Source organism: Corvus moneduloides, chromosome 18 (assembly GCF_009650955.1).
Source record: "Corvus moneduloides isolate bCorMon1 chromosome 18, bCorMon1.pri, whole genome shotgun sequence".
NCBI classification, from domain to species: domain Eukaryota; kingdom Metazoa; phylum Chordata; class Aves; order Passeriformes; family Corvidae; genus Corvus; species Corvus moneduloides.
In genome coordinates, this window is record NC_045493.1 from 14,290,434 (window position 1) to 14,318,301 (window position 27,868).

At 43.1% G+C, this 27,868-nt stretch overlaps 2 protein-coding genes across 5 annotated transcripts; one reads left to right on the forward strand and one right to left on the reverse strand.

The window, feature by feature from the left end:
• Positions 1-217: 217 nt before the first annotated feature.
• Positions 218-17,717, reverse strand: STX2 (syntaxin 2). 4 transcript variants are annotated; one of them, XR_004243688.1, is made up of 11 exons: positions 17,612-17,717; positions 11,104-11,175; positions 10,523-10,622; positions 9,020-9,094; positions 8,514-8,587; positions 8,207-8,315; positions 6,492-6,565; positions 6,250-6,387; positions 5,427-5,434; positions 4,785-4,895; positions 218-2,309 (listed from the first exon to the last, which is right to left on the reverse strand). XR_004243688.1 is itself a non-coding variant. In XM_032128274.1 (11 exons), exons 1-10 carry the CDS (start codon positions 17,639-17,641, stop codon positions 3,649-3,651), a joined length of 867 nt encoding a protein of 288 aa, XP_031984165.1. In that variant the 5' UTR covers positions 17,642-17,717; the 3' UTR covers positions 218-2,309; positions 3,605-3,648. The 4 variants fall into 4 exon arrangements, 3 of the variants coding, with proteins under 3 accessions (XP_031984165.1, XP_031984166.1, XP_031984167.1); XM_032128274.1 differs by lacking the exon at positions 5,427-5,434 and adding an exon at positions 3,605-3,732; XM_032128275.1 differs by lacking the exon at positions 5,427-5,434.
• Positions 17,718-21,102: 3,385 nt separating this feature from the next.
• Positions 21,103-26,488, forward strand: RAN (RAN, member RAS oncogene family). The gene is made up of 7 exons (XM_032128078.1): positions 21,103-21,222; positions 21,985-22,027; positions 22,929-23,013; positions 23,107-23,232; positions 24,211-24,398; positions 24,923-25,093; positions 25,202-26,488. Exons 2-7 carry the CDS (start codon positions 21,992-21,994, stop codon positions 25,244-25,246), a joined length of 651 nt encoding a protein of 216 aa, XP_031983969.1. The 5' UTR covers positions 21,103-21,222; positions 21,985-21,991; the 3' UTR covers positions 25,247-26,488.
• The last annotated feature ends 1,380 nt before the right edge of the window (positions 26,489-27,868 follow it).

Here is a 27,868-nt window from a genome sequence, read left to right on the forward strand (position 1 = left end):
GCACAGCTTAAATTAATAAATCCGAATATTTTCTTCATAATTATCTCTACCTCTTTTTTGGTAAAAAGTTGCAGGAAAGACACCACCTTACCCTGAGAGCAGGCAATCCAGTGTTTGATGTAGGTCACTGCAGAAACACACCAGCCTTACTCGAACTCTTAGTGGGAACATTGACAGAGGCCCCAGGAACACCATGAACACAAGCCAGACACGAGACTCGCGCAGATTGAGTTTATTAGTGCATAGGTTAGAGATTTACTCCCCTCAATATGAACCAAACAAAGAGGTTCATGTGAAAAGGTTTGTTTTGCTTTAAAACAAACTCATTGAGGCAGCTGTTCCACAAGAAGTAAAAACTATGGAGTAGCCTATTCAAATTTCTGGTCTCGATGGGCAAATTACTGCATTATAGAGAAAAAAATTCAACATGACAGGATTTTGAGGGTCAGTTTACATAACCAGCTGGTAAACAGCAGGAGTGATCCCCCCTCATCTAATTTGAGTATCTGTATAAATAATATTTACTGATAAAAATCTAGAAAACTACAGAATAAAAAATGTATTTACCTAGAATGAGCATTAAGGCAACCAATCCTTCCTTACTTTGCATGTAAACTTCCTCACAAACACCAGTGAGCATTCTGGACTTAGAGGTAAAAGAAATTTGTTCATTACTGAAGCCGAATTTTTCAAGCGACTTCTTCATGGCTGCCTTGTAAAGAGACCAATAATAATAATAATAATGATATTTGTTTTCTTTTTTTAAACGTTTGACATCTGAATAGCTCCAGCACATTCACAGTATACCTGGACAGCAAAGCAGGAATATTCATACATACGATACAAATTGTAAACTTTGCTGAATTTTATGAAGTCTGAATTCTCACTTACTGAGTAACTTCGATCTCAGACACTTTCAACAAAACCTAAGTTTATGGATGCTAAACTTGTAGGACCTAGTTACTGCAGTTAACATGAGAGCTGAATATCTGAAAACATTGATGAGTATAGTTTTAGACTATGTTTAAAAAGGCACAAATTATCCTCTCCTCTATTTCTCTTAGAGCGTAAATATACTTACATATCTACATGGATATGCTTCAACAACGAGGAGTCACAAACCCAAGTTACAAATACTTTACACACAAAAATACAAAAATAACCTGTAACATTAAATGCAGTTATTTGGGTACATTTGAATTCTCTCAAGCTTTCGAGTCGTGCAAGCTGGCATTACAACAGGCACGTATACACCAAAACACTTCATCTATGTTATATCCACACAAACTTCATAACAAATCAGTGTCTCAGTTTGTATTATGTGTCAGACTCTTCTGGGGGAGTTCATCCCCATGTGCTATATTCATACATCAACATCAGCAAACTCCAGAACAAGAAAACTTGATTTGGCTTTACAAAGTCATTTCTGTCATATTCATTTAAGCAATAAGGCTAAACTGATCCATCAGGTTCCTTTGCACATGAATTACCTGCAAAATTACCCGCTCAAGTGCAAACTCAGCGTGTTTCAGAGCTGTATGCTTTTACCAGAAATGTTGCAATTAACTTCTTATTAACTATGAAAGAAGTATTTAAAGCAATTAACCTTGAAAGAAAAAAATAAAAAAACTGGCAAGTGTAAAAAAGCTTCTTTTTCCTCTCTTTTCTTCTCAAGTGTAATGCACTAGGCAGTTAAATGAGCAGTCTTTTCAGGATAAAATATTTTAGCACTTGTTGGAGAAAAAGCATAAAGTTTAAATAGGTTAAGGTGACTAAATAATTAATACACTTAAACACAAGGCTACATCTCATAAAAACATTCACAAGAGTGCTAACAAAGGCAGCACTGGCAAGGTACTTAAAGTCATGATTAGAATTGGATTAGCAATAGGAAAAAAAAGCCAAACAGTCAAAACTCAAAAGTCTCTCAACTCCCTATTTCAACTGTAACACTGAGATGTGAAAAAAATCCTGTTACTTTAGTTCAAAGCAAGTAGGAGCAAGTTTCAGTCTTGCAAGTGTCTAGTCTGTGATGCAAAATCCATACACATCCTAATACATTCTGATCTTCATTTATGAGTAAACATTAAGAGTGATTTTGCTTTCATTTTTAACCATTAGTGACAGGTCATCATCCTGGGACAGTGTCAGGCATCATCTGTGGAAAAGGTTTGGTTTCACTGAAGATGTTCTGGAGTTTCTCAAGGTTCGTAACTCTTGGAATGTGCTTGCTAGGACAGAGTTGTTGCCAGGATAATTCCAAGTATCAGAAGCAATACAGTTACACATATTATTATGAACATCAATTTCTGCAGGGAAAAGAGAGAAAAATTAAGACTGAAATACTTTTTCAGAGACAGAATTGTTTAAATATATTCAGAGCCACAGTAATACTGACACCCAGGCTGAGCATTGGGATTTTCTTTCTAAGGAGCAATCACTGCTATGATTTCCTTGTTTCCTGTTTCTAACATACATGTAACCGTGGTCACAAGACAGAGCCATCTGTGCAACATTTCCCTGTTTTCCTTTACAGAACAAGGGTTGTTACTCATACCCAACTTCTGTAAACATCATTAGAAACAGATGTAGGTCAAGTCTAAGTAACTGCTCACTGCCACCCTCCTTGGATAAATATTGGCAGCCTGCTCAAACCTTTACATCTGCACCCTTAGTGGAATTCACCAGAAGGTCAGTATAAACATTGTGTGGGCAATAGCTCAGAGGAGCTGCAAGGGTTAAAAAAGGAGAGCTCGTTCTGTGTAAATGCACCGAGGTGTGACCCTGGGTTAGGCATTTCTGACTGCAAGTAATGACACAGTAAATTCTGCTCCCTGCCCACAAACCAGAGCTCAGCAGGATCTCAAACACCAAAACGAAAACCTAGATGTTAAAAAGAGTGTTAGTACAGAAATGTGAATTTCTGATGAGCTGTCTGAACTGACACCTGCTCCTGGTGTTCTGTACAGAGCTTAGAGACACTGCATGTTACAAGCTGCATTTCTACTGCACTCAGACAAGTTAACTGCTATTCCCTACTTAGCCTGGCTAAGCATTTTCTGGACAAGAAATGGCACATTACTACAGCAAAAATATGAACACTGAAAAACATCTCATGTCCTAAACACACTGTTATCTCCCACTGTTTCATTTAGTCTAGCATTAATAAAGAGTTTCAAAGTAAGAAATTTTAAGATGTTCTCCAAGACATAACAGCCAACTTTATGATTACAGCCATCTACTTTTTTAAAAACTCTACAGAAACCCCCATTTGATAAAGTTCCAAGTGTACTTAGCATTCCATATTGTTTGCTGATGTGAACTTTCAGCATAAAAAAAAAATAATTCCAAGAGCTGTGAGCCAGTTCTTGGCTTTTTGCTGTCATTTCCTGCTGCTGCTGGGTTGGCAGTGGCTGCACTCTGTGCACTGGGCAGGTCACCAGCAGGCGTCAGCCTGCAGGATCCACATGCAGGAACTGTCACAGGGCACAGAGAGCAGAGCCAGCAATGCACTCAGTCCTCCCCCACGTCCCTGCACAGATATTAAGGGTTAGCAGAACAACACAGAGGAAACAAGAGCCAAATTAGTTGATTAGTTACTTACTGCCACAGTGGCAGGAAGCCATGCATGCTGAGGTTATCCAAGCATCACCGAATACCAACAGACAAACCAATAATTAGAGCTACTATGGCAATCAACACCACTGACACAACGATAATTATCCACATTTTCTGTCAAAAAACAAGGTATTGTTAGCATTAAGCACATTAACATTTGCATTTATTTTCAGTTTTTCAAACAGTTTTTAGATCCACAAGCGCTTTTGTTAAAGCCTCCTGTATTCTCAATTTGAGATAAATTTATCTGTATAATCTTGCAAATGTAAGAATTAACACTTTTAAACAGGTAAACTCATGTGATTAATGGCTACACAGTTATCAGAGATGACACAACCACCATTTACAAACATGTTAAGTGGGCTCTTTTAACACTTCTGAAAAGATCTTTTGTAAATGAGCCAGGCGTGTTATCTCTGTGTAAATCTGTATTTGTAGAGAGATGAATTATTCCCTCAAATCCAGCTCACCATGAAGAGCCTCACCGAATTGCACAGCATATCAAAAGGGGAAACTGGAATGTAAAAATAAACTACTTAGTAGTCTGATATCAGAATATATTATTTGGTGTCTGATGGGAAGAAAGATACTGAAACAAAACAAGTGCCATGGAAAATGCCGGAACATTCCTTTGAACTCAAGTCCTCCACAAATTCAGTGTCACAGCACAATGTCGCACCCTTCCCAGGGGGAAGATCCCCCTAATTTATCTGTAAAACCAGTAACTAAAGACAGAATTTAAAAAAAAAAAGCCTATTTCAGCAAAAGCACTTTTATTTTTCCTGCTAGCAAATAGATTTTATAGCTTTAAATCCAGGTAAGTTTACCAGTGACAAACCGCAAAAAACTTTTAAGGTTATTTAGAATCTGAATAATTTAAGGTATTGTGAAAGCTAGTAAGAAAAACATGTGAATTTATCTACTGGAATAATACATTCATTCTTCTTCTGGGGTTTTTACAGTCTGTAATGGCAGCTCTGAGCGGAAAACTGTGAACACACCCTTAGCTGTGCATGAATTGCTGATCTGTTTTCACAGTCCAGGAAGTGTCTGTCCTCTATTGGTATTATAGATTTACAATATTAACTATAGCAAAATAATTCACATTGCACATGCTCCTGTGCTAAGTCAAAATATTGACTGGCACGATTACAGAGACAACATACCCTCCGTGCTTTACTTTGATATTTAACTGCCTTTTTTGTCTCTTCTTTTGCATGTTCCACATAATCCGTCGCATTCATCACGTTCTTTTCTATGTTATTGATCATTTCACCCTTAAAATGAAATTTCGAAGAAAATCACATTATTGGAACCCGTGGATATTCATTTAATGACTCTAAAAGAAAGGCTCTAGAACATCAAGAATTACTTTCACAAGTCCACGATGTACATACTGGGGATGATGTTTTTTCTGCTTTGGCATGTAAAGGAAAAAGGGAATGAGAAGCAAGGGCTCACAGCTCTCACCAGACAAGGAATGTTCACAAGCAGGGCAGGCAGATTTCTCCCTTGTGCAGGAACAAGTACTGACCACCTGAAAACATCCCTTGTGTGGGAGGGATGTTTCAAGAGCCAAAGCTGAAAGTGACACACTCGAGATCAGAAATCCCTGGTGTGTCTGAAGTGCAAAAGGACATGGACTACTTCCACACAAGGTTCAACAGCTCTCTAGGAAATGCACACATACAAGTTCCTCTGAACTGGGGGATTAGGATGTCAGTGTGTGACAAATTCAAATTAATTATGAAGAATGAAATTTGGCAATGAAATGGAGGATTGGTGAAAAATGACAGCAAGTCTGTTACCTGTGTCTCTGTCCATCAGAAGAAATAATCAGCAGCAGTAAACAGCAAAGCATTACAGAATGATGCACAAGTAACTTTTATTCATATGTAATTCAAAAGAAACCTGCTACCAATTTCTCTTGGCTGTTTAATATCAAAGCAACAAAGGACTTCTAGAACAAAACCCAATTACAAAAAATAGTCCTTTTCAGGCAAGTTTCTCTTCTTTTCACTTTCCTGCAGAAGTCAAACCATTTTAAGATCAAAGTTAAAAATACTTTTGTTGGATAATTGCTATTTAAAGACTAAAAACAGAACAAATTTATGTACATGTCAAGACAAAGCTTACAAAGACGAGAGATGAGTTGAAGGACTTGTCAAGCCCTTTATGTTCCTGTTAGTGACCACAGCAATTGCACCTCTGCGTGAAGTGCAAGGTGCACATAGCTTTGCTGATACACCTGTTATTCCACTATGGCTGAGAATCTGAAATTCCCAAGGCATTAACCAATGTCCCAGGAGACAGCTTTTCGTACTTAAACATGCACAAATATGTTCCAGCATATTACAATTAAGCATATTGAAGAAAATATTAAATATACTGACTGGTAGGCAAGCCTGCATCGGCTACTGAAAGCATGTCCTGCAAGTACATTGAGATGGTCAATTTGTCCACAACAAAACAAAAACCTCCAGTGATTAACTTTCATATATTCTAAGCACAGCCCAGAACCACTGTAAGTCTGCACTGTCTGAATATAATCAACTGCTTCTGCACACTGCGAAGAGGAAGAGTGAGGAAAACACCCACCATCCCATAAATGTGTCTGAGCTGGTTCCTTACCTGAGTCTCAACAAACATTGCCATGTCCATGAACATCTCATGAAGCTCCCGAATGCTAGACTCCAGTTTCATAATATCCTTGTGACGTGACTCGATTTCGTTCAGGGCTTGCCTGGTAATTTGAGAGTCTGATATAATCTTTGGGAGAATGGAAAGACACATGGATGTAAGCAAGTGCCAACACACTTGTAAAGAGCGGGAGCAGCAGAACAGAAGAGACTAACTGGACCAGGAATACTTACATCAGAAGTGAAAATGGAAGGATTACCACTCTCTAACATTTCTTCCAGTTCCTCATCAGTGGTGGTCTTTCCAGCTAGGACAAAAACAACAGGACTTCACATAACATCACTTATTCATTATTGAACATAACATTTTACCATCCAGAAGGATGACAATTCAGAGACAATTCCTGCATTGAGATTTTGCAGGATAAAACCCTGTAGTGTCCAGCCACTACCAAGGGCCATTTTGCTTACCACAAAATCCAGAAAGTATCAAGCAATAGTCAGAAACCAAATGTAGATTCAAAGCTACCATGAGGAATCCTGGTCAGGGCTGGTTTTGCCTGGCTGGTTGGGGTCTTTTCTTTGTCAAATTGAAGAGAAACATTTACAATCTACGTATGAGCCTTGCTACGTGGAGTGTTCTTCAGAATGCTATTCATGTAACACTCAGTATTTACCTATTCCATTCAGTCACATCACTCACCCCACCACTGTGTGGGCAATAAATCTTTACATAAATTTGATTTTACCAACCCAGGATTCCATTCATGTTCCACACAGAGAAGATGATAACCCCCAGTGTGCCTTCCCTACTGCTTTGACGCAGTTTAGTATTGCATGTCTGAGCCAACTGAATCCTATTGATCACACTGGTACAACAAATCCAACACAGCCAAAGGATTTGTATTGTACAGTTTTAACAATTACATATCAAATCCCTATTCTGCCAATGAAAAATAAGCTGAATATCTGCACCAACTTATGTAATTCTGTCCCACCAGGTGAAAGATACAGTTTGACTATTACTTTCTGATGTTAATACTCAAGAATGCTGCAAAACCTGCTTTAAAATTTGTAATGCTTAAGAAAAGCTGAAGGCTCTAATTGGGTCATAACAACTTTAACTTGAAAGAACCATGTCCTGAGGTATCGGGGTCCCTCCCCTCAAACACAAGCAAAGAACAACTTAACTTGCCTAATCAACCCTACTGAAATTCTGAATTGAACCATTAGCACCAGAGGCTTAATGACAAATTTGAAAAGCACATGAAAAGCAAAATTTTCTTATAATTTGCCAGTTTCTCTGTTTGCATTCCCTGTTTCACCAATGTATGTATTCACTTCTATAAAGCATAAAAAAAGAGACTATTTTTAGGCACTTTTTAGACACCTTCCAAGGTAGATGCAAAGCCAGGAATGTTTCTAAATACTCGTAACAATGAATTGGAAGTAAGTCATATGTGAGTCAGTCAACAAATGATTAAAGCACATATAACAGCAGCACTGATTTTATGCCAGATGAATTTAACAAGTGTCCTTGTAGACAAAAATGGCATCACATAAAAAGAGATGTTATCCTGTTAGGCATGTTAATTTTGGAATGGCTTTCAATAACACTTGCTGTTTCAGAACGCAGCTTTTCTTAATGCTTCATTTAAAGTTGCAACATTGGATGTAAATGAAGCAAAGGAAAAAGATAATTTCTTTAATAATTTTCAATCTATAGGAAATTATTGAGTGAGTTTTCTCTCTTTTCTTTACAGCTGTTCTAAAAAGAGTAATATCAAAGAGTTTGTGCCATGCAGTAAAATTGTTTCTTTTCTCTCACACACTTCAAGATGCTGTCCAAGATCTCTGAGGCTTTGTACCACATTTCATTAATATACGACACGGCAGGTACTAACAGCAGGTAATTTTGGGATTTCCAGAACCGTGTTTGGGCCACTTACTTATCTCTAACTGTCTCTGTATCCGGCCTTTGCTGCGCTCCCGGAAAAGCGTCTGGGTCTCGTTGTACTCGGTCATGACCTCCACGAACTTGTGTGCCAACACGGAGTGCTGGTGTGAGGGGTTGGACACGGGACAGAAAGGGTCATCAGAAAGGGTCATTTCTGTCATCCACAACAGCACTGCACAACAACTCAGAGTGCCACTCACTGCCCAACAAAACACCACGGGACATGATTTCACAGCAGTTCAACTCACTCTCCACTTTACCAGAATCCACTGATTTTCTCTGAACTGGAGGGATCCTACCTGTGTTTTTCTTATCCTGAGGTCCACTGATGTCCGGTTAGCATTTTCACCCTGATCAAAACTCTGTTCGATAGCTAAGAACAGGACAAGAGCACTGAGTCAATGGCAGTTATTTAACAGTGTAGCTCAACTGCTTTGTAAATATTATGATTACTTTTTAAAGGTACAAGCTCCCCTTAGACATGTGTAACATTTCAGGGGAGGAGAGGGGTGGCAGTGATATATAAATAAAATTTTTAAATAATTTTGATGACTGGTAGAGATCTTTGAACACAGTAACTGCTTCAATCATACTCTAAACAGAGTTACACTATACTCTGTTACACTCTGGAAAAATTTTAAAATATGTCTTTTTGCAATTAAAGTTAATCTTCTTCCAAAATATCATCCCCCCCAAAAAAGCACTTCAGTTGCAGAATACATTTCTACACGGAGGAATAACTTTGCATTGTAATTTTCTAGGTTATTTCTGAAAGCAAGGAGTTTTATTTGTCCTCACAACTTACCCTTTAGCCTGGCCCGGATTTTATTAGCAATCTTCTTTATTTCCTCATTTAGTTCTTCAAGTTCTTCCTTCGTTCCTTTAAAACATAGATTTTTTTAAACCGTTAATGATTGATAATAGTAAGTCAGCAAGAGTCTATGAATCTACCTTGCAATCTCAGAATTGTATTCAGTACAGCTATGCAGAGTTGAAGTTTATTATCCTCCTAAGTACTTTAAATACTGTTTTTATAACAGCAACCATCAGGTTCTTGCTTCTTATGATAGGCTTACATCTGGGAAATGTTATTATTACCAAACCTTCAACTAAACCAGGTGATAAATAGTTTTTTTTAACACATTCAGGGTAATGTTAATTTGCTAGTCAAAAGCTAAATGCTACTGAGTTCTAAGTACAAGTGAAATACAGATTTATCTCCCCTTTTTCTCAGCTGTGTTGTGTACCACGAGTGCATTGCTGTTACACTCACTAACAGATCCATACCATGCACTGGCAGTTACATTCTGAGGAATTCTACCCCGAGCATTCATGGAGAGCTTTGCTAGATCCCTGTCACAGGGCTCACTGAAGGCACCGGATCCACAAGAACACACACTGCTCACAAGTGCTCTCACTCTATGCTCCTATACAATTCAGATGCAATTTTGAGCACGATTTTTAGCACAAACACAAGCTGATAAATGAGCTGAGACCACAGACTTTAAACATTCGGATGAACCCTGATTAAACCTGAGATTTGCTGAAAAAAGCAGCCTGCAAAATCAGTTGTAGGAATACAAACATACAGCAAGGAAAACAGGGGGACAGCCTAAACTAACACCTCAAGTTCAGTTTTCATCAAGAAGATGAAACAACAAGATAAATGTTAAGCCAGCATTGCAACATTCAAAAAAAAAAAAAAATCTCAGCATCTTTTCTTCCCTTTTCTTTGAGCCCTGCCCAAAGCACAGACATGCCTGGAGCTAACAAGGGTTCAGAACAGGGCAAGTGCCCTGAACTTCCGAGTTCTCTGCTCAGAAAGCACAACGTCACTTCCAGCTTTGGGGTTCAAGCCTCTAAAAATAGGGCTCCACATGGAACTGGAAGTCCTGCTGCAGCAGCTGGCTCTGGTGTTAGACAGGACCTTGACCCTACTGAAGCGTAAGGAGAGGACTTGACAGTATAACCTTCAGTTGACAACTTCAACATTTTCACAAATTAGGAGAAACGTAAGTAACCTCTCAGTTTCTGAAGAAAAAAATCCCATATTAACGTGAGTTTTGGTCTAGAAAAGGTTTGGATCATGCAAAAAATATTCTGAAAATACATGTTTTCAAATGAGACTTTAAAAAGGTCAAAATAAACAAATGGAAGTATTAATTCAATATTAAAAATGAAAATATTCACTTAGTGTTACATTTTGCATTCTGAACACCTGAAGTTCCATTCCTGTAGAGAGCTAAAACAAAGAAACAATATTTCAGAATACCTAGCCACAGTTATGTGAATCTTAAAAATTACTCACTTCCTTCAGGATTTGGTGCTGACAGAATAATGCTGTGCTGTTTCTTCACTTCTTCCACATTTTGTGCTATTTTTGCTATATTATTTCTAATTTCCTCAACCTAGAGGAAGAGAAATATGGCAAAGAAGACATTAGAATAATTCAGGGCAAATATTTTTTTAAAAACAAAACTAACTGCTAATAAAACCCAAACAATTTCATCTGTAAGTACCAGAGAAAGAAATCCCAGCAGAAATGTCGAAGTTTAAATAGTCTGTAATTTTTTTTAACTAAAAAACAGTATTGTTAATAGCAAATATATTCTGTATGGCCAAAAACTTAAGTGCTAATATTCTTAATAAACAACTATTTTAAAGTTCTATTAGTAAATTTCTTGTTGATAGGGAATTAAAAACATTTCTCTGTAATAAATACAGAAATACCCTGACATAAACTAATGAAGTGTTACCAACATTGTTTCGGCATTTACAAACGATCCTGGGTAGGATATGTAGATGAATTGTTAAACCTAATTATTGAAATTAAAAGGCACAAAGAGAAAACAGTAAGTCTTTAATCCATGGTGAAAACTGTAACTTTACCTGTTGGAAGAAGTCATCCATAAAATGGTCTTTTTCAATGACAACTGTCTCCCCATCTTCATTTCCTTTATACTGTAAAAGACAACAAAAACAAATCTGTGAAATAAACCCCAGGACACTGTTCTGAAAAAACAACTTCTGCCACATTGCTACAGCACACACATCTTCGTCAACAGTCTGCAGAGTAAAAGAAGTTTTTCTTTTCTGAGGACTGTAATCTAAAAACAAATAAGCAGAGAGGCCACAGAAAGTGAACTGACTGCTGCGGAGTTGTGACAGAAACACGGAGCGGTGCTGAGTGCTCGTGATGTAACAAGCTGAACATCTAATGCCAGCCAGAACAAAACCATCCACCGCTACTGCTTCTGCCCTCAGGTGCTTTCAGGGTGCCATTCCACACCAGTTCAGCCATAATTAGTCTCTACTAAACTAGAAATACACTGCGTAGCTGACAAACCCTCACAGCCTCTCCCACAGCCCCAGGCTCGGCTCCCGAGCCCGGAACCTGCCCAGCACAATCTGTGCATTAACAGTAACTCCGACACTATTTTTATCACGGGAACGGAGAGAATTAACGTGCATCATATGAGGGCAAAGAGTTCAAGCTTCTGTCTTCTTTAATTCCCTCTGTGGAGCACAGACTGTTTGAACGGCATTGAATCAAATTTAGAACAAAGTATTACTCTCAACATACAGTCAATGGGTTATCTGTTAGAAACAAACAAACTGCAAGATAGGTATCATTATGGGATTTTCATTCCAAGACACCTTTTTTCTTACAAGGCCCTCTGCCTCTGATCTTCTAACATCCACTTTCTGCTCCTAACCTCTATTACCCAAGAAGTTTGGTTCCGGTTTAATTAGATTATGGGAGATATCCAGTGTTTGTGTGACAATTCTGCAATTCAATCCAGTGTCAAGCGCTGCTATTATCTTCTAAAGGAGTTACAGTCAATTAAGATCCAGGCATCAAAATCTACGAGTGCCCCAAATCTTCAGGGAGAAGTTACTGTACTTGGTGCCAGCTCCTTTCCTGCCAACTCAGGGAATGCACAAAGCCCTGTGGCAATGCGTTTGTCAGAAATCATGTGGGTTTTCTGCTTGGGGAAACAATAATGCCCTAAGTAAATACAAGAACAGAGATGTCAGTGCTCTCCTGGACCAGCCTCCAACCACACAGTGTTGGGTGTCATTGCAGACCTTCTGCAGTTACTCATTTTGGGGAGATAACGCTGGAACTCAAATTATCTGTCCTTAGAGATTGTCATCAATTAACAGTCTTGCTTAACACAAATAAGGGAGGAAGTCGGTGCCCAAATGAAGTCACCCGACATTCTACCTTTCCCAAGACTGCACTGCTACTAAGCCACGAGCTCTAAGTTAATATTAAAGAAGTAGCTACACTTTAAAGACATTTAACTTCATTATCTATGCAAAAGAACACCTTCTATTTATATTTACTGAGTAAAGAATAATTCTTCTGCTTGTTCATAACTGCATCCTGTATTTAGTTATTTGAACTAAAAATAATGAAAATGGCACCTACTAAGAGATTCAAAATGTCAGCTTTTAGTTTGATCAGATCTTAGTAAAACATGTAACACCTGAGTGAATCCTAAATGAATGAACAACACACAAATTTGACTCAGAAATCTGCCTGGAGATGCTCAGCTGGGAGGCAGCTGATCATGACTCCCCAGCCCACAGCCTGTGCCACGTGTATTCCACTTTCATATTTGGTTGCAATGACACCCCTGACAGATCAGTTTGTTCTCGACAATTTGTTGAAGGATTTATGGACAGCCCACTTCAGCCATCACCACTTGAGACACCTGATAAGTTTGTCAACCTCTGTTCTCTACGTCCTTAAATCATCTCTTACCTAAAATACAGCTCATTTGGTAACTCTCTTCCACCGAAGTGATGTGCTTTCATGCTTCTTTTGACAAGCACACAGCTCACCAAGAACTCACTTTTATCACTGAGTTTAGCAGAAACATACTGCTCTCCCTGGACTTCACCTCCCCGGTACAAGCAGTATCACAAAAAGCTGATAAAAAGTTTCACGTCAATGCCAAGAGCAATCTAATAAAGTCTGTTTGCAGCTCATACCTTGACCTTGGGACTCCAAGTCTGGGATATGCAGCTCCATAAACACTCAGAGACCTATAAAATGTCTCAAGCTCCCTCGGGAGTTTGTGCTGCTTTGGCTGGGACAGAGTTAACTCTCTTCACAGGATCTGGCACGGGCTGTGTTTGGGATTAGTGCTGGACCTGTGTTGACAACACAGGGGTGTTTCAGTTACTGCTGAGCAGCACCTCCAGCGTCAGGGCCTCTTCTGCTCCTCACCAAGGAGGCTGGGGGGACACAGATGGGAACAGCTGCCCCTGAGTGACCCAAGGGGTATTGCAGACCACATGGCATTATGCCATGTATAAAGCTGAAGCAAGAAGAAGGAAGGGGGGCACCTTTAATGTTAGGGCATTTTGTCTTCCCAAGTCACTGTTATGTGTGACACAGCTCTGCTTTTCTGGGAATGGCTTGACCCCTGCCTGCCCATTGGAAGTAGGAAAGAATTCCTTTTTTTGGTTTACCAATTAAACTGCCTTTACTCTCAATCCATGAGTTTTCCCACTTCAGGAATTCTGCTCCCATCCCACAGGGGTGAACGAGGGAGCAGCCACGTGCTGCTCTTGTTGCCAGCCGGGTTAAACGACCGATATTCACAGTATAATTTCTCAGCTCCGAGCAGAAGCTATCCTGACGGTTGATGAAACTTTTGTCACTTCCACTACCTTACAGTATTGCAGAAATAAGTCAGGTTGGAGATATCTTCCTAATTACTGACCTTTGAAACTGAAAACAGCTTTTGACTGAAAAGCGTGACTATTACTTGCCCTTGAAATTCCATTCAAGGTTAGCTCTTTCTCAGTGCAGATCACGGGTACTGCTCTGGCAGGCTGCAAGGATAATAACTGATCATTATTCCAGGGAATCGGCCCCAAGGAGTATGTTACGGAGTGTTACAGCTTCTGCCTACAGCATCTGTGTGTCCAGAAATCCTTCTGCATCCGAGCAGCCAAGGAGGGCTTGCAGAGGGCCAAGGAGAGCTGAGGCAGCTTTGGCAGATCAATCATTAACACGCTTTCAGCAGCACTACTGTACAACCACAGAAACATCAGATGGTAACCCACTGCAATAAATCACCTCACACTGCTATGACATGGAAGGCACACAGCTCATCCTCAGAAAATCCCACGTCTGAACGAAGCCTCACATCAGAGGCTGACTCGGGGAAAACAACAGTTGTGTTTTCCTCCTTCTGGAAATGCTCATTTTGTGTTTGTCTCCGTATCACCCAATTCTAACAGTTTTAACTTCTGTGACTTTGTGGTTTTTCACCTGTTCCTAAACAGTTCTGGGGGCACCAACTGACCATCCAAGAAACAGTTCAGAAAAAAATCAATGCAGTTCTGTTCAAGTTACAGGTCCTTGCTTAAAAAAAGCTACAGTCACATATGAACTTCCAGATTGCTATGTACTACTCATTTTTCAAACATTATGGGTAAGATACCTTCATTAACAGTCAAGAGTAAAGAAATATAAAAATCACGTATTTTAAATTATTCACCAATCAAGCATGAAAAATGGATTCCAACAGATAGCTCTGCATCCACTTCAGCATGTAACAAGGGGGTAATTTTTGAGCCATATGGACAATGCACTCTAAAACATCACTTTGCTTGAGCAGAGGTCTATGTCTAACCTTGTTCTGAAATGATTTAACAACAGAAAGAAAGCAGTTTTATTAACAGACCTTTAAAGGGACATCTGTTTTTATTTAATACCTGATGTTAGCTAAATGCACTCAACTGAGTATCTGAACACAGACTGTACAGCTCTTTTAGGGCCATTTTAAGATGGACTTGTGTCTGTGAACAGCAAACCACTGAGGGCTGGGAGCACATTTTGCAATCATAGCTACGTACTACTCATTTTTTCTTCCCTAAACACCTACTATAGACCACTGATGAAAGCAGTGTATTAGATCAGAGAGAACCTTTTAATCTTACACTTACTTGTGCTCAAAACAACTAAAACCAGTCTGGGATTTGATCCATTGTCCAATTAATTGTATTAAAGGACATTTCAAACAGCTTAAAGAAGTTCATTTGGGCCTGCTCAGAGTAACTTAGAAATGACATTAAAATAACCGACAGTTGAACACAATTATGGCTGCTATCTTCTGAAAAAGCATGTACTTTATAAAACTTCTTCGAGCTAAGAAAACAAGAGGAAGCAACATTATCTGAAGGCTATATAATCTGCATGTCATCAACCACTTCTTTCTCCAGCAACTAACTGCCTAAACATACTGTATTAGCAAAAATAACTGAAAGTTATGCTAATTTTGTGTTAATGAACCACAAACATTGATAGGTAACATTTCTCCCTCTTCTTTATAGTGATCTAGGAAAAATTAATGACAAAATATCTTGCTTGCTGCCCAATACCATCCAGGGAACACACAAATGAGGGCACAGAAAATGAACATTTCTGCTGAAGGCAATAGTGTGCTCAGTTAAAACAGGTCAGTGTGGGCTGGCTACAGTCCTGGGATCTTTTTAACTCCTTGGGTACTCCACTGGTTCTTTGGGAGAGATGGCGTGAGGGAACTTTCAGGTAAAGTAAGATCAAAAGAACACATAATGAAATCCTCACGCCAAAGAAAAGAGGCGAGGTATAGTTATTTCTGAAGATTTTGCAGGCCTAGGCCTGTTTGAAAACCACAACGTCTGTGTTCTGCTCTTCACTTAATGATTTAGCCAAGTGAAATACAATGAAACTACATTAATAAACCCAAACAGTTTGGAAAATAGGCGAACGAGTGTTAACACATTATTTCTTCACATTCATTATTACTTTTCAAAGCACCTTATCCATGTGTCAAGCATCTCTGTTCAAAGCGTTTATTCTATGAAAGGAAAGCTACTTCACAAAACCATTAATCTTTTGATATTTCAGATAAAGCTGTAAGATGGAAGCTGCTACTTCAGTGAGTTCCCCATGGAAATGGGAATATCCACCTCCCTTGGATATGCAACTTTCAAAACTTCACGTCAACTACACAGTTATAATTGTAATAAAACACAGACTAGATCTTCAGTAACTTTTACCTTCATTTGATGTTTAAATATTCTTTTCATTAAAAGAAGACTTTTAAGTCTCTAAGCTATTTATTAATTCTACAGGCAGTGAAAATTACATTGATGAACATATGAAGCACTTCAGCAATACCGGCCCATATCTATTTAAAGCAGCAGCCTGCTGCAGGAATGTTTTCAGATGTCAAATACTAAAGCTGGCTTGAAAATTCCTCTGTACAGCTGCATTAAACACTTTTAGCTCTGTCAATGCGGGGTGTGCCAGGGTGTGTTACTGGTTTCTTCCATTTACAAAAACATAGAACAGGATTAAGTCTATGGGTATAGGATTATAAATTATAAAGCAAATTTGGATCACTATTGGTTGCTTTCTCTATCTGGGAAGCACACACCAGCACCGAAGTTTGCCACATGTTCCCACAACCTGGACATGTTTAGAAACAGGAAAAGGGAATGAGTATACCTGAAAGAAATGACACTGGTTTTTTTGGCATGACTCCAAAACATCATTCCCGGTAGAGAAACTGTAATTTAAACACCCTCGAACTTTTCAAATGCCAATTCATCCTTTCAGAGAGGAAGACAAAGAGACTGGTAATTCCATCACTAAAGATGGAGCTTCCAAAATGTATTTGGTGTTCCACAAGATGAAAAAGCCCTAGACCCAAATGCAGCTCAACACAGCCCAACTTCTAGATATACGTGGAGTACTGAACTATCACAGGAACTCCTGTGTGTTCTCCATTTCCATTTCTTTTCAGGAAAAAAAACCAAACCAAACAAACCAAACCCAAAACAAAAAAACCCCCTCGAATAACCTTTTATTTTACCCAAGCCATATCCTGTTGCAGACAGACTGATGGCGCCTCCCCTCAGCTCTCCCTTCTTTTTTAGGATACTGTTTCCAAAGCACAAATAAGGGAAAGGAAAAGACCGTATAAACAGCAGCAGCTACCATTTTGTAAACACGCGGAAAATAAAGCCTGCAGAGCGCTTTCCTGCCGCATCATGACCCAAGAGCTCCCGGGCGGACAAACCCACCCCGCTACACCGCGGGCGCCTCCAACGCGGAATTACCGGGGGGTTTAGTGCCGGCCAAACCGCTTCGCAGAGGCCAGGAAGAAGCGGAGCGCGGCGCGCTAGAAAAATCGCACAAGGTGGACCTGCGCTGCCAGGCCCCCGGGGACAGATCCCGCAGGAGCAGGGCCCTCCCGGCCCTCGGGACCGGCGGTGCCGCGGAGCCCCCGCCGCGCCGCCCGCCCGCCCCTTCGCGCGGCCACAGCGGCCCCGCGCCCCCAATCCAATCCCGTCCCGTCCCGTCCCGTCCCGTCCCGTCCCGCACCTCCGCCAGGTCGCCCAGCCGGTCCTTCATCCCCGCGGCGGCCCCGCGCTGCCCCGCCGCCCTCCGCGCTCCTTCCGCGGGGCCCGCCCGCCCAGCGCCCACGCGCACGCGCACGCGCGGCCACCATCCCCTGGGGGCCCCGCCCGGCGCCGTGACGTCACGGGGCGCTGCTCGGGCGGGCCCGCGGGGCGGGGGAGCGGGCACGGCGGGCGGGGGAACGGGGAACGGGCACGGGGGAACGGGGAACGGGGAACGGGCACGGGGGAACGGGGAACGGGCACGGCGGGCGGGGGAACGGGCACGGGGAACGGGCACGGCGGGCGGGTCTCGGGGAACAGCGGGCGGGGGAGCGGGCACGGCGGGCGGGGCAACGGGCACAGCGGGCGGGGGAGCGGGGCACGGGCACGGGGGAACGGGGCACGGCGGGCGGGGGAACGGGGAACGGGCACGGGGGAACGGGGAACGGCGGGCGGGGGAACGGGGCACGGGGAACGGGCACGGCGGGCGGGTCTCGGGGAACAGCGGGCGGGGGAACGGGCACGGCGGGCGGGCGGCTGGGGCACGGCCGGTGTGGCACTGGACACATCCAGACCCCGCCTGGCGCAGGTGACCGTGCCTTGGCGGGGCCGTTGGAGCGCACGGTCTCCAGAGGTCCCTCTGCCACCCCGAGCTGCTCCCTGGGACTCTGTGAATGCGTGCGAGGGGCGCGACCGCAGAGAGAAATCCTCGGTGCGGGAGACTTCAGGTGTCTGAGCGGTACCGCAGGGGCGTACCAGGGAATTCCCATCCCACGAGGGATCCCCACGAGGACTTATAACGCGATTGTGGGAGATTATAATGAGAGAAAGAGTTGTAAAAAAGGTGTGATCTGGTTATTTTTTAGTGGTACAGCTTAGTCTTAAAGGCCTGAGAGTTTGTAGGAGAGAGAGCATGTACAGACTATGGAAGGCATAGGAAAATCTCCCGTGGGTTTGTGTTCTTGGGTGCTTGTTAAAAAGTACTGATTCAGACTAGAGTCAATTAATTTACCTTTAATTGATGCAGTTCGATCATAGGCAAACTGAGGCAGTGTGGGCTGGGTGCGGGAACAGTGAGGTGGATTGAGGACTGGCTTAACAGCAGATCCCAGAGGGTCATAATCAGTGGCAGAGGGCCCAGTGGGATGCTGTCCCGGGTGGGGTTCAAGTGTGCTGTCCAGATCTGTGGCTGTTTATCCCCAGTACTCTTTGTATCGCTCATCTGCATCTCCAAACACTTTGTACCTGCTGCCTTTTATTTTGTATGTTTACCTGTGTCAGAGAGTCGCCAAGTTTGTTCACAGTTGACCCGAGTTAACATACAGGAAATGTAAAGGCCTTTTAAAAGTAATTATTCTGGTGATTACCTATGGAAATCATGCACTCTAATCTTTCTGGCAGTGATCTAATGCTGCTGAAGTGTTTTGCTGCTTTTGCTGAATGGGGTTATCTGGAGCAGATGTTTTGTGCATCCTCTGAGCTGAACACATACGTGGTGATAAAACAGATGATAAAAACTAGTTTCCACAGTAATTTATCTTTGTAACGATGAAATAAGCGTTTGTCAGGAGCTCAAATGCTATGGTAATGGAATTTTAAATTATTCCAAAGTGAAGTGTTAGATGGCTTGCAGGGAAAACATAGTTTACTAATAAATTTGTTACAATATTAAGAAATTACTAAAGCACAGTGAGTATTACATACACAGTTACATATTGCTTTCCCCCCCGTGTTTATATTCTTGAAAACTGCCAAACTCCACTGATGTGGTTTTATGGGCTCCTATTTATAAAGGCATTCCTATTTGTCAAAAGGAGAGGTGGAATTCACAAGGGTTTTATCAGGACGGCATTGTGCTGAGAAAAATTTTAGACGAGTTGCATATTCTGAAAAAATAATCCTGACACCTAGAGGCACTCAGCAAAAATGCTAAAAACCACACAAACCCAACTCATCCCAAAAAGGGAAGGCAAATTCAACATGCCAGTGATTTTTCCAAGAAAATCTTACGCAATACTTGGATTGGCATTACACTATCAAATATGCAAAAATTACAGCCACTCTTGTAAAACTTTGTGTATGTTTTTTGTCTACGTCAGTAGGAAATTAACAAGAAATAAACTATGTTTTTATATATCACCTGCCATGAAATATTTTCCTTGTCAATTCATTCAGAGATATGTAAAAAACATATCATTTATTTATTCTAGATTTGGTGGGGGAGGGGGTAGGGGGGCAGCAACAAAGATAGTAAAAGTAATTTAAGTGTGCTGGATTAAAAAAAATACCAGAGGCCTTAAAAATCAGTGTGAACCCATGACCTTGGTATTTATAGACATATGCAAAACTCTTAACGTTCTTTGAAAGTCAGTTTTCAAACAACCTTTTTCCACTGATGCTTGGACAGAGTTTTGAGATCTTAGAGAACTATTCTAAATCCAAGACTTACAAAACAACTTTTGCTTTCGTTACTTCACTCTCTAGTGAATGTGGGTCAGTGTGTATGAAGAATGGAAAATCATGGTCATGAGGCACATTTAAGGAAAGCCCCTTTGACCACAGCCCATTTTACCTGAAAGTTGTTCAATTAAACCGTCCTGCTGGTAAAAACCTCTTTATTCAATCACGCTCGAGGCAGTTGAACACTTTTTCCAAGTAACTACGTGCCGTTTTTTCACTTTGTCTGTGGCGAGAGCATCATCAGCTGACTGAAACAGCATCTCATGCGATTTTAGTGATGCAACAGGGAGGCTGCCGGCTTCCCTGAGCAGCTCAGCCCGGCACAGGGGCTGTGTCACCCACACCAGGACACCTCGAGAGTGACCGCTCCTGCCCACCCCACCGAGGAGCTGCTCCTTGTCACCTGGCCTGCATCCCGGGCGGAGCTGCCCGGCCCGTTCGGTGACCATTTGCCACCTCGAGAGACGTGCCCGAGGGCTGCGTTCGGTTCTGGGCCCCTCACTGTAGAAGGGCCGTGGAGGTGCTGGAGCGTGTCCAGCAAAGGCCAACGAGGCCATGAAAGGTGTGGAAAACGCGTCCTACAAGGAGAGGCTGAGGGAACTGAGAGCACTGAGTCTCAAGGAGGCTCAGGGGGCACCTCATGCTCCCCACAGCTCCCTGACAGAAGGACGTAGTGAGGCGGGGCCGGTCCTTTTCGCCGAGGGAAGGGCTTCAAGGAGAGAGCCAGATACCTGACAAAACGTTTTCGCCGTTCAGGTGGTCAGGATGCCAGCGAGGCGATGGACTCACTATCCCTGAACTGTTTACGAGGATGTGGCGCTGGGTGATGCGGTTTCGTGGCGTCGGTGGCCGTGCTGGGCGGGCGGTCGTGCCGGACGGGCTCACAGGGCCCGGCCCAGCCCAGCCCAGCCCGGTGCCGCCCGCTCCGCGCCCGCCGCGCTCCCTCAGGGCCGGCAGCGGGGGGGGCCCTTCCCCGCCTCCCGCCGGCCTCCCGCGCGCTTGCACCACGTGACGCGCGGCCCCGCCCCCGCCCGCGGCCGCGCGGCGTCGCTGTCCGGGTATTTGAACGGCGCTTCCGCCATTTTCCCTGAGCCGGGCACGGAGCGAGCGACGCGGGGAGACGCCTCGGGAGAGGTACCGGCCCGGGGCTCTGCTGCTCCGCGCCCCCGTGGCGATCGGGGCACGCGTGGCCGCTCTGAAAAGCGCCACCGGCGGGGGTGGCGGTCACCGTTAGCTCGCGGCTGGGATGGGATGGGATGGGCTGAGTGGCGGGGAGGCTGCGCCTGAGGGAGCGTTGCGGCTGCGGGACCCGAGGCGCGTGGCGGTTTTTCGCCCCCGGGAGCGGGGCGGTGGAAGGGCTGGGGCCGTGCACGGCTCCGTCCGCGATGGAAGGGCGGGTGGGATGTGAGGGGTAGCGAGCCGGGTTCCCGCGGCCCGAGCCGGTGGGGGGAGGCGGCGCTGCTCAGTCATGGTGGCTCATGGCGGGGAGCGCGCCCGGCCCGGTGCGTGGGGGAGGCCCGGCCGGGGCGGGCCCCGCTCGGGAGTCCCGCAGGACTCGCCGCGGCCTCTCCCGATCGGGCAGCAGCTCCCATTGAGCGGCGGGGTGCCGGTTCTGGGTGGGCCGGGAGGACTCTCCGCAGCGTGAGGAGCCGGGGTCGGCCGTGGCTCAGTCGCCCGACGGAGGCCGCGGCTCGGCCTCGCCGCGGCGGAGCCCGAAAGGCGCGGGGGGCCGGGGGCGGGCGGAGGCGCCGCCGCCGCCATTAGCGCGCGCTGTGCCGCCGCACGCGGCTGGGCCGGAGCACGCGGAGCGGAGCGCGCCCGCGAGGGGAAACGGCCCCTTCCGGCGGGGCCGCGGCCGCTCCCCGCGCTCCTCACACGCTGCCATTTCCCCCGCAGACCCAGCATGGCCGCCCAAGGAGAGCCCCAAGTGCAGTTTAAGGTAAGGGAGTGGTTCGCAGGTTGGGTTTGGGATTTTTTTTTTCCCCTTCACTGGAAAAGTAGTAGGAGAGACTCCCGAGTGCCGACGTGGATGGTGGGTTTGGTTTTGGCGTGCTGGTCTTTCCTTAATGGGGCAATTTATTGTAGTATTGCATACAGCTTGCACAAAAAGAGTCTGTTAAACTCTGTTAATCTGTTTTATTTGTAGTTTAGTGTAATAAATGTTAGTGGATCTTTTCCTACAGAATGATTTTTAAATTTGAGAACTGAAGTTCACTGTAAAAAGTGCTGAGAGTGAATTAGAATAGCCTGCTTTCTGTTACGTGCTAATTGTTGAAATGTTTCAGAAGAGAATTTTCTGGTGCTTTGTGTGGCTGGTGGGTTGGTGGTGTTTTTTTTGTTGTCTTAACAGCCAGAAGTCCTGAAGACTGCTTCTTGATGTTTGTTACTTGGGTTTCCTGCAATGCTTGGCTAGCGTATCCCAGTTCATGGTGCAAATGTTGGTGGGTTTTTGGTTTTGTTGGGTTTTTTTAATTGTAAGATAACAATGGTTTTCTCCAGTGGATGTTTTAATCATTTCCTCTCCAAATCTGGTCACATTCAGGTTGAAAGCCCTAAATATTCTTCATTCAGTCTCTTGTAGTAGTTCAGTAGAACCATATTCACAGTGCATTGTAATTTTTACCTACAAGGACTGAATAAGACTAACCAGAGTTAAAGCATGATGGGCTTAACAAATTGGTTCCCAGCACAGGGAGTTGCTTCATGGGGAGTTCTGTCTTTTGTTTACAGCACCTTGTAGGAGCTAAGCTGTTTGTAGTAATAAATAGCATCTGCGCTAGAATAGCTGATAAATACCTAAAGATGCATTTCTCTGACTCTTTCCCTTTGTCTGTCCACAGCTTGTTCTGGTTGGTGATGGTGGCACTGGCAAAACAACATTTGTAAAGCGTCACTTGACTGGTGAATTTGAAAAGAAGTATGTAGGTATGTCTGAAAAAGCATTTGAGCTCCAATACCTTACAAATGGATGTGCAATCCATGACTTGCTAAATGCATTGCTTTTTGTTATTTCTGCAGCAACACTGGGTGTTGAAGTTCATCCTCTGGTGTTCCATACTAACAGAGGCCCTATTAAATTTAATGTATGGGACACAGCTGGCCAGGAGAAGTTTGGTGGCCTGCGTGATGGGTATTACATCCAAGGTAAGATGTTGGGGGCGGGGAACAGTTCTGTAGCTCTTCGACTTCAGTTCTTTATTCTGCTCTCGTTGGCCACACTGGAAGCTGTAAGTGTGGCTGCACTGATGAGCTGGCTTAGAAGCCTTCAAACTCTTCATGTAGGTAGGATAGTGCCCTTTGCTAGACAACTTGTGCTAATATGGGAACATGCCAAGATTGTGTTTCAGTGAGTTACTGTGGGCTTTGGTATTAGTGAAAGTGGTGCACCTTTAACGACCAGATACTGCTGGTGAAATTTGGTGGCTAAGGGTGGGGGGGCAGAATGTGTGTGCTTCAGTAAGTGCAGATTTTTGTCTGTGTTGCTGTGCTCAGGCCAAGGGCTTGGAAGACACTCTTTTAAGATTTTTGATGCAGTGAGGAAGTTGGACATCTCCATGCCAGAGTCTACTTGTCTTTCTGAAAAAGTGCAGATAGAGTTCCTTACTGCTGCTTGGCGAAGAGGTGTCCTGTGTTACTTCACTCACCCGCATATCTTTATTATATCTTATTTTTGTAAAGTATTATTGGGTTCTTTGAGAAACTGCTCTGGACAAGGGCGTCCTGAGATGTGATCCTCAAAGCCTCATTAGTGTGATATGAGTTAAACTGGTGTTAACTGATTTCTGTCAAATATTTGGGCAAATGCACGTTGGCGTCTATAATCCTGTATATTCTCATATGATGTAACACCATGTTCCTCAGTGATACAGCTGAATTGGTAAAACCAGCTGGTCTGAGATGAGGCAGCACAGATGTGAGGTGACCCAGTCATGGGCCAGGTTCTGTGGACTTGTGCATTGAACTTGTTAACAGAACAGGAGCTGTCAGAACTGTGATGCTGAAAGGGCAAAGTTAATGCAGATGCTTAACCCTAATGTGGGATATCTCTGGATTCCTCTTCTCTATCCTGTCTTGTAAGCAGGTGGTTACTCCTGGTGTAACTTGACTTCCCTTCTCTTGCAGCTCAGTGTGCCATCATAATGTTTGATGTAACATCAAGAGTTACTTACAAGAATGTACCTAATTGGCATAGAGATCTGGTACGAGTATGTGAAAATATCCCCATAGTGTTGTGTGGCAACAAAGTGGATATTAAGGACAGAAAAGTCAAGGCAAAATCCATTGTCTTCCATAGGAAGAAGAATCTCCAGGTAAGTCAGTAGGAATCCAGTTGGTGGGGTCTGTTGAGTGGAGTTGTGTTTTGGACAGTAATTGTGCTCTGCCTCTGTTATTATAGGCAGCTTCACATCTGTTGGCTTTTCCAGCCAAAATTCAGGGGAGGGGGAAGTGATGATGTTAAGGATGATCATCACTGGCTTGGAGCAGAAGCTGTGATAAGTTCTTAAAGAGCTTCTGTGCGTTTGGCTTTAACTGCTCAGAATCTCATCTGATGACAGGATTGAGACTGCAGTAGATCATGTCACAGGAGAAAGGTATATGCACTATTGCCTCACGAAAGTTTCATCCTTGATGAGATTTGATGCCTTTCAGTTCATCGTTTCTGCCTGAAACTGTTTGTTTCTAGACACTTAAATCATAACTGCTTATGAAAATGCAAACAAAAGCCATGCAGTCCAAAAAAAAGTAAGGTAAAAGAGTTGATCGTGTATTAGTCTTGGTATGTCCTAAATATTAAAGGGTTTTAAAAAGAATGTCTAATATGTACCTTTTTCAGTATTACGACATTTCAGCTAAGAGTAACTACAACTTTGAGAAGCCTTTCCTGTGGCTTGCTAGAAAGCTAATTGGAGATCCTAACTTGGAGTTTGTTGCCATGCCTGCGCTCGCACCTCCTGAAGTTGTTATGGACCCAGCACTGGCAGCACAGTATGAGCAGGACTTACAGGTCAGTGGCAGAGGGCACAGAGGGCAGACAACTGCCTGGTAACTGGTGTCAGACTCCTGGCACAAGTAGCTGAAGAACAGTTCCTAAGTGTAAATTCCTTTGTTCCAGATTGCTCAGACCACTGCACTGCCAGATGAAGATGATGACCTGTGAGGGATGAAGCTGGAGCCCAGCGTCAGAAGTCTAGTTTTATAGGCAACTGTCCTGTGATGTCAGTGGTGCAGCGTGTTTGCCACTTTATTATCTAGCTGAGCAGAACATGTGCTTAATCTTTGGGATGCTGAAAGAGATGAATGGGCTTCGGAGTGAATGTGGCAGTTTAAAAAAAAAAAAACAAACAAAACAAAATGGAAAAAAAAAAAACCAAAACAAAAACCTTCATATTTTGGACCTGCATATTTAGCTGTTTTTTGGACTGCAATTACTTCCCCTTTTGAGTTTCAAATATAAGACTGCTGCAGTCACATCAGAGTGTTAAGTGGAAAATCTTGTTTCTGTCATTCCCATTCTTTTGTTTAGGTAATAAAGTTGTATTTCAAGTATCTCTAAGCAAGTGAACTTTCATGCATTGTTAGGAAAACTGTTCAAAGTGTCTTCTGTTCTTCATTCGAGGGTAATACTTGATTGTCTACTACTGCATTTCTCATTCTGTTTTCCTTCCTGCTTCTCATATTATGCTCCTCTTGCTAATCCAGAGCTAACAGTTAACCTTTCCTTTTTTTGTTGGCGCATAGAACTAAAGCATCTGGGGAAAGCTGAGCTGCCAGGCAGAACTCCAGCAGTGAACACTTGCGTGGCGTGGCAGGAGGAGTGTTCCCAGCAGATGGGAATGTTTGTGGAGCAGGGTGGCTGGAGAGCAGAGCCTGCAGTTCGGCTTGCAGATGCTACAGTTAGATACAGTCTCAACTCCTCACTGTCACTGTGTCCTACAGTTACCTTCAGAGCTCTGTGTTTTAGCAGCCAGAAGCAAATGGCATCCAAGTCTGTTAGGCGACTTCAGCTGTGTCTTTGCATGGAACAGCAGTAGAACTATAGCTGGTTAAACGAATTCTAAGCGTCTTCAAGTTCACTAACTAGAAAACAGCATGGTTTGAGCTAAAAAGCTCTTGCCTACCCAGTGGTGTATTAACTAAAGCCACAGTGATTTAAACATCTAGACTTTACTGTAACTGCACCAAGATCTTAATTTGAAACTGGCTTATTGCAGCACAAATGGTGGAAAATGTCAACTTTTAACACTACCTTGTAGAGATGAATCTTGGTCAATATTAGTACTGCTAGTCAGCAAAACTTAAGTTTAGGATTTTTTTTTTTCAGTAGTGTTTGAGTACATGAAGCCTTGAACTCTTCGGTTTTGTATTTTTGGTTTCTTAATAAAGTGGAGCATTTCATTTATTCCTTTTAACTTGCATGTTTGTGTACATAAATTACTTGAATATTCAACTTTTGCTATCCAGTAGCAAAAATTGGACTACGATTATTACTTGTGCAATATTGCTGTAAAGGAGCCATTTTTAAGTTAGTTCAAGTTGGGAATTCTTGGTGGGTTTGGGCTTTTTGGTTTTTTTAGCTACTCAGAAGCTGAGTTGTGTATTAAGACTTGAAGCTCCTGGATGAAAATGAGGAATGTTGTACACTTGGTGTTTGTAAAGGGACAATATCCCACTTAATGTTTCATTGACTCTTCTCACCGCATAACCTTGCTTTAACTTCTGTTACAGGTTCTTGCCTGTAGTGTTACTAATTCCCTGTGCAGCTCATGGTTAATCCTGCTGGCTTGGCTGCTGCTGCTTTACTAGCTGTGGTAGCTTTTTTATCTTCAAGCTCTCACTTCTGGAAATGTATTGCTCAAAAACAGAATGGAAAACTTCTGTAGTTCTGCAGTATTGACACACTTCAAGAAGAAAAGGCAGCAGCACTGGAGTTGTTTGTATGGTCTCATAGCTTGTGAATGGTGTCATCTTTACAACTCACCTGCTTGATACAGGTACTGTCCTTGGTATGATTCCTCCAGAGCAGCTGGAAAGGTGCAAAAGCTGCTTAAAGACTGCTCTGTTGGGAGCTTTGCTCTGTAATCTTCAGTGCTGCTCCCAAGTCCAGAAAAATCCAGCTTTGAAGTAGGTAAGAATAGTAATCCTGCTGTGAGAGAATCTCTTCAATTTCTCTTCAATTTGCAATGTTTTGGGAGTAAAGCCTACTTGCAGCATTAGATTTATTCTGTTTACTCCCTGTTAATTGTTGATTTTAAATAATGCAGGTAGCCTTAAATGCACGTGCAGATTGCTCAGTTCAGGTTCTTTACCCTTCTGAGGAAATTTTCACTAGTTGGGTTTAGATAAAACAAAGCCTATTTTGTCAAGTAAAGAGGAAAATTAAAGCTGTGTTACAAGAACCTGTTTTCTAAAGTCACATCAGTGCCAGGACTGAATGGAGACTGAAATCCTTCCCTGCAACTCATGCCTGACTGCTCTGACTGCTCTCTGGTTGGATCAGGTAACTGTAGTAGTTCTGTGTTCCCTGCACACCACTGGGTGAGTTTTCCTGCACCAAGGTCTCTGGTTTCTGGTTGTACTGACAAGTTCCTTAAAGCCAGACCCTGCTTGGTGGTAACTCGGGCAGGACAAAGAACTGGGCTGTTCACTGGCCCTTGTTCCGGGATAAAGCTGGGAGGGTTCCAGTGTCTAAGCCCAGAGAGTTCTATCACAAAAGCAGCTGGGAAAGTGCATGTGCAAAGCAGCTACAGCAAAGGCAGGAAACTGGCAGAGGAAATGTGCT